Source organism: Manacus candei, unplaced genomic scaffold, assembly GCF_025592945.1.
Source record: "Manacus candei isolate 608988 ecotype Guabito, Panama unplaced genomic scaffold, ASM2559294v1 h1tg000005l, whole genome shotgun sequence".
In the NCBI taxonomy this organism is placed as follows: domain Eukaryota; kingdom Metazoa; phylum Chordata; class Aves; order Passeriformes; family Pipridae; genus Manacus; species Manacus candei.
The window spans coordinates 8082481-8089172 of NW_026138053.1; the positions used below are offsets into that span (position 1 = coordinate 8082481).

The 6692-nt window shown below is 40.0% G+C and overlaps 1 protein-coding gene across 7 annotated transcripts in view; it reads left to right on the plus strand.

Annotated features, from left to right (window-relative positions):
- Positions 1 to 1654, plus strand: part of HOOK1 (hook microtubule tethering protein 1) — a 170498-nt gene extending 168844 nt beyond the window's left edge. For all 7 annotated transcript variants that reach the window (XM_051796404.1, XM_051796387.1, XM_051796394.1 and 4 more), the window contains 2 exons: positions 550 to 618; positions 822 to 1654. In XM_051796404.1, the coding sequence (XP_051652364.1) occupies positions 550 to 618; positions 822 to 980 (228 nt within the window). In that variant the 3' untranslated portion in view covers positions 981 to 1654. The remainder of the gene's footprint in view (positions 1 to 549; positions 619 to 821) is intronic.
- The last annotated feature ends 5038 nt before the right edge of the window (positions 1655 to 6692 follow it).

The window sequence follows — 6692 nt, forward strand, 5'->3', positions numbered from 1 at the left end:
ATATCAAAAAAAATGGAGAAATGCATTCAGTTTTACAGCAATATTGATGGGTCTAGTTAAATAGTTACCTGGACAAATACAGAATTTCTCAACACAGATGAATAGGCTGATAGGTCTGACTTATATATGTGCTGTGGCCTCAGATTGCTTTTATGCAAGATGTTCTAAGTATATTATATAATAGCAATTCGGTAACACAATAAGAATAGTCAGCTGCTGGAAGTACATTCTTGTCTTTTCAGCTGGAAAGATTACTGAATTTTTTATAGACTTTCTGATACACCCCACACAAACCCTCAGAGTATATTTCTAAGTTGTTTCTGTATTTCTAACTGCAACTTTTATGAAGTTTAGCCTCTTTGAAGTAGTCTGGTAATTTATCTCTCAGTCTTTAATGGAAGTATCTTTATTTATACTTCTAAGCTTTCCAGTTATTTTGCATATTGAAGCATTTCTGCTGCCTCTGTTTCACTCTATGGGCTGCCATAAGTTTATGCAGATAAAATTTGTGTTTTAATTGAGCTTATCTTCCCTCTTGTCTCCTTGTAGAATGAATACAAACTGGCTAAGCTACGTGATTATGAGGAAAAGCTAATTGTAACTGCGTGGTATAACAAGGTGGGTCAAAAATTCATTTGTTGGTGTATCAGAAAAACATATTTTGCTAAATGCAACAGTTACATTTTAGTTAATCTAAGAAATCCAGTAAAAGAATTTCTGTGTGTGTACTAAATAAGGATGAGCTTTGTGTATGAAAGATGGCAGGGCTTTTTTCTTCCGTTTTTTGCTATTATTTAAGTTGTTGTTTAACTGTTTTGCAGAGCCTGACTCTGCAGAAGCTGGGTATGGAAGCAAGGCTGGTTGGCAGCAGTGGTGCCTGCAAAGATGGGCCTGGACGCTCCTTCCTGGCTCAGCAACGTCACGTCACCACCAGCAGGAGGAATCTCACTGTTAAAGTACCGGGGGCAACATCTGATTAAACCACAAGGACCATGAGGAAAACTTACCTGCTAAAGTGTCCTTAAATGTTTTATAGCTTCCACTTTACTTGAGGAAAGGGGAGGTTAGAACTGGGCAGCTGCAAATTCAACATCAGAACTATCAAGGAGTGATTGATTTGATCAGTGGTGTGTGTGGAAGGTAGCACGTAGTTTTCCAAGTAGATTTGATAACTGCAGTACCTATTTACAAGCACAACGTGAAAGATTTATATTTGCCTTCAGATTATATTGTAAATATGAAATTTGGCACTATATATTTAAAACTTTATTTAATGGGTTTGGGCTAGAAAGTTGACTTTTATAATGGGAAGATGTTATGCAAAAACTTACTTCAGGAAACTGGCAATATTGGGCATTTTTGCTGGGCTCTTCTAAAAATAGATTTAAAAGATTGGTACCATGTTTTAAAATAATACAGGTTTTTTTAGAATAGAAAGTACAGTTTTAAATGCAAGAAAATACTTGCATTTATAGAAAAAGAAAATAAAGGTATAGTACCAGTACAGAAGACAGGATTTGTTTCGTAAGAAGCAGAATTACTCAGTTTAGGAAAAAAAAAAGCTTAACTTTGTGCATATACACACTAAAGAAAACCTGTCTTTAAAATGCTGAATTCACTTAAGCCAAAAAAGCTTGTCTTTTCCTGTGTAAGAGAAAGCTATAATAATAATTCAAAAGTCTGGGCTGTATTTTAAAGTCTGGCATATTCATATGCTGCATTTATTTGCAGAAGGGGAATTAGGTGGGAAGGAGCCCCATTTATTTCAACCTATTTATACAACCCTGTGCATGGAAATTAATTTTTCTTTTTTAAATGTAGTTTTCACTTCAGTTATTCTCAACTGAGTACTAGGCAGAGAAATGAAAGATGGCTTTGACAGTTGTTGGCAGTGAGAGAAGTGCATAAACTATAATAGTGTGATAGAAGACGAAAAAGGGATTGATATCTGAAATTTGTGTGCAGGAAGTTGCTGTCTTTCACAGAATTTGTCACTTTATTTTCCAAATGTCTTATTTTTGTTTTGAATTGTATTTTTAGGAAACCTGTCAATGTCTGTTCTTCTTTGCAGACTGTCTAGAACAAATCCATTATGCCAATAGTTAAATGAAATAAAATTGCAGCAGCCTGTAAAATAAAATGAATACACTTAAACTAAGTATTTGAGGATGGTCTACTAGAGCACCATCTAATACAAAACTCAACCACATTTGTGAATGAAAACACACCTGTCTCACCATATTTGATTTGAGAGCAGAATTCAGCTTTGCAGAATTTAAGTCTTGAATTATGAAATTTGGGTAGTCTTTCATTTTACATGCCTCTTGCTATGGCTTTTGTCATTTGATTTCTTCCTTCCCCAACATCTTAAATTCTTTATTGGGCATTGCATGCAATGCCAGGGAAAAGGCAAGTATTAATTTCTAATACTTAAGGTTGCTTCTTAGTTGTGGTGGTTGTTTTACAGTGCTGTACATTTAGACATTCAACGGATTTCCTCCTTCAAAAAGCACTGTTTAAAAGCCAGTCTCATGCTACATATGTTGTGAGAGCAGAGAACGTGCCAGACAAGTGGCTGTTGGAGAGTTTTGTCTGTCTGGTGCTGTTCTTTGGGACTCTATGCTTGGACTACCTCTTGGGTTTTGAGGTCTTTTATTGCTGCAGTGATATTAGTGGAGTTTGTGTTTTTAAGATACAGTTGCTTGTTCACTCTGCTGGTAGTGTGGGAGATGGTGGTGAGCAGTGGAGCAGGAGATTCAGTCTTAGCAAGATGCTTACATTCCTAAAGCCTGGTCTGTGGTGTGGTGTAGTGAAATGTGAAGCTGTCACTGATGGTGTTGAGTGGGTCTCTTAACCCTCGTTCTTTGCAGCATGGAAATTTTCATGGACGTCCCTCAAATACTCATCTAGTTTGTAGGCTTGATGCATTTGTTGTACTTCTCACAGTAGTAGAACTGTGTCAGTCAGTGTCTGTCAGGTGCTGAATAGTGACAAACTTGGAGCAAATGTCTTTGACTTGCACTTCTCAAAACTGCAGACCCTGGGACCAAAAATAAGCAAGAACCTCCTTATCATTTAATTGGAAGTTTGTCTTCTAACTAGTGATGGAAGGATTTCAATCCCAAACTACAGGCAGGGATCAGCCTTTTTCAGGGCACACTTGTCCCCATAGTCTCGTTGGGGTTGCCAAAAATTAATCAGGTTTTCAGATATTGAATAAAATGTTGCTTATTTGGGACTTTTCCAAACTGTTAGAAGTTAAGCCTGTGAATATAACTTAAGGGTTTCTTTGGGATTGAGAACCTGTTTAAGAGCAGCTGTTCTACAACTGGTAAAACTTGGGTTATGTCCTATGAATGAGGAACTGATCTTTAGAAATAAATATTGGATTATAAGCCATGGTGGTGTGTTCACTTCAGCTCCTCTGGCTGTGCAGGAAGGACCATTAGATAAGTATAATTTTAATGTCTGCTTCATTCATGTCAAACAAAAAAGCTACTAATGCCTTTGCTGTTTTACAGCCGAGTTGTATCCATATAGCAGCAGAGCTCTGTCAATACGTGTCCTTTTATGCACCACTGCTGAGGCAGGACAAAGAAAGAGGCATCTGTCTCTGCTGCAAGATGAATTCATAGCATCCCATCAGCACAGTTAGGAACACATCCAAATATGAGGTGAAATCACTGAATACTGGTGAAGTTAAACAGGATTATTAGTAATTTAGCCAGTTTCCAGTAAAACGGGTAATACAGATCCAAAGAAACAACAAATATGTTCTGATTGACATATCATTTGTTAATTATTTTTTATATAAGATTACTATGGAAGAGAAGTTTTATAGCAATAATACAAATTCTGGACTAGTGAGTTCTTTTACTCAAGATGGGTCAGGCAGCAGTTTTGAGAAGATTCTTTTGCAACAACTTTATTATAGTGGATTAAGAAACATTCACTGAAAATAAATTTTCACCTGATTTTTTGGTTCATTAAAAATATATATATATGGGTATTTTATTTTATATGATATACACTTACTTGGAAATAAGTAATATAAGCAATACTGATGTTCTATTTAGGTAGCCATAAATAGATTAGAAATTAGAAAATAAAAACAATTGTTTAAGACTTGGTAATGTCTAGTACAGTAATTTTCTTACATGTTTCTTTTTTTCCTTCCCCTAATGCTAGACTTAAAGTTTTCGGTGTATCGGTGTCTACATCTTCTGTTTAAAACAAATGTAAACACTGTGTTGCATAGAACTTGAAAATTGCACTAATTTTTAAACTTTTGGTTTTATTTTTTTCTTTGGAAAGAGTTCTTTTATATTCACATAAAGATTTTTAAAATTAATTCTTTGTTGTCTTTATTCCAAGAAATGCATTTAATGGTCCCTAGTTGATGTAAGCATCTGTATTTCTGGGCAACATGTGACCTGGATCAGCATGTTGGTAACACTTACACCATCTAAATGTCATGTGCCGGGATGTGTAACATGTATAATGAGGGTATGGATGTAATGAGTTGTGCTACCTTTCCCTCCTCTTCTCAGTTCTCTCCTGCTCATATTTCTGCTCCCACCCAAAGCTGGTTCCCTCTGCTCAGCCTGCAGTCAGTTGTCTCAGAGCTGGGCAAGGGACTTTGGGAAGTGAAAAGCCTAAACCCTACTACAGATAAACTGTCAGGTGACTTCAGGAATTGCTTACAGCTACTGAAGGAGGGGAGGGTATCTGCCTGTTGTCAGCCCCACCTGAGAGGACACAGAACAGGTACCTCTCTAAATCACTGTTTGCTGTTATTTGGAACAGAAAGCTGACTGCCCTCTGCAGCCTGCTTTGCAGGTGATTTAAGTGCTCCACTGTTAGTCTCACTGTAAGCTTTCTTGTTCCCTGAGCTCCAACCCAGAAGTGATGCTGGGGAAGATCAGGCAGCCTTCAGCCTTGCAGAGGGAAGACCTGAGGATGAGGACCTGTGATGTCTCAGTGTGGAAGGGCCTTTGCACCGGCAGAAATCCTGGTGAGCATGAGGTGAACAACCACGTACAGAAGAACTGTTTTTTCTGCTTTCTGAGACTAGATGTAAAGGCAATTTCAGACACTGAAGAAAAAAATGTGCAGGTGTGTGCCTGAGGGAGAAAGGAAGAGAGGAGGCACTCAGCTGTGCAGGAAGCCTGAGCTGAGCTGTGCTCAGCCCTGACCCTGTTTACTTACACCTTTTCTGGTAACTCCTGAAGAGCCAAGCACTGCAGTGGGAGGTTTGTATGTTTGTGAGAGTGGGGCCCTGGAGAAGAGGTGCAGGAATAAAGCCCAGAGTGCAAAGACAAGGAGTTGAGGTAACCGTGTGTGGGAGAGGGTTTTGGTGGAGGGGGCAAAATAAGAAGCCTGTGAGATGTGTTTTTCTCTCAAAGTACAACAGAGGCCTGGGGAGGAGGGGGAAGAAGCTTTTGGATATAGCAGCAGCTTGGGAAAGGAAATGGGAATCTGAGCCAAGCATTAGGGAAACAAAAGTACCACAAAACAGTCAAATGACACCTGCGAACTGGGAGTGCTTTGAAAGTAACACTGCACACAGCAGACACTTGTCACTGCTCCCCCTTTCCCAGTTCCCAGTCAATTCCAGGCACCCAGCCTACTTCCAGCCTTCCCCTTCTGCTTCTCCCAAGAAAGGAAAAGAAAGGATGTAAGGTCTAGAAAGTCAAATAGACTGTCTCGTTTCTGCTGTCAAGGAAAGGTGTGGGAGCCCTGTGGCAGCAGCAGGTGGGAGGGCAGCTGGCACAGGGAGAGGAGGTGTTGAGAGCTGGGGTTGGGAATGACCAGGTTCTCACTAGAATTGGGATGAGACAAGTCTCCTGCACTATATAAATGGATTGGTTTGGGTCCCACTATGTGTTATCGTCTCCCCCTTATGGATCTGCAAAACAGCTTTGAGTGCCAGAAACAGCATCTTACTCCAACCTCTTGCTTTCACCTGGCACAGAACCTCCCCACCAAGCCCTGTGCTTGACGGAGCCTTGCCAGAAGCTGTGTTCACTTGGGAGAAATTTGCTTCCTCTAGGAATACGTGAACAGTACTTCAGGGAAAATTGAAAATTAAGAGGAAAAGATTGCTTTCTCCCCATTTCCTCAGCAGGTGAGCAGGAACTGGAGTGTGTGTTACTGGTGCTGTGCTGCTTTCCTGCCAGGCAGCCCCGGTCCCGCTCCCAGGAGCTGCAGCTTCTCATGCCTAGAGGCCTCACCCAGTGAATGCTTTTATGGTGTTAACCATCAGTTGTGAATCTTGGGACTGTTTCACCTTGCATGTGATTGTTTAAAATAGTAATTTATTGCTGGTGTTTTCCAAGGGAACCTCTTTCTCATTAGAATCTTGACTGCATCATGTGCTGCTGGAGCTCACCCCTCTGCCCCTGGACACACCAGCCACTCAGTGATGCTGGGCAGGTAAATGGGGATGATTTTGAATATCCTCGTTCTAGTTTACGTGTTCTGTCAGGGTCATTTATTTCCATCAGTTCATCAGAACTGGCTTTGCTGTTACAGTGCTATTCTCCTGCAATGCTGCAGCAATGTGGGTGGTCCAAAGGCTACAGCCAGTGCTGGACATGGCCTGTGTTGGTCTTTACTTTGCAGAATACTTCATGCCAAAAATGTTTTGGTAAACATTTATTGATGTATAAAAGAGAGCTGTTAGAGAGAGA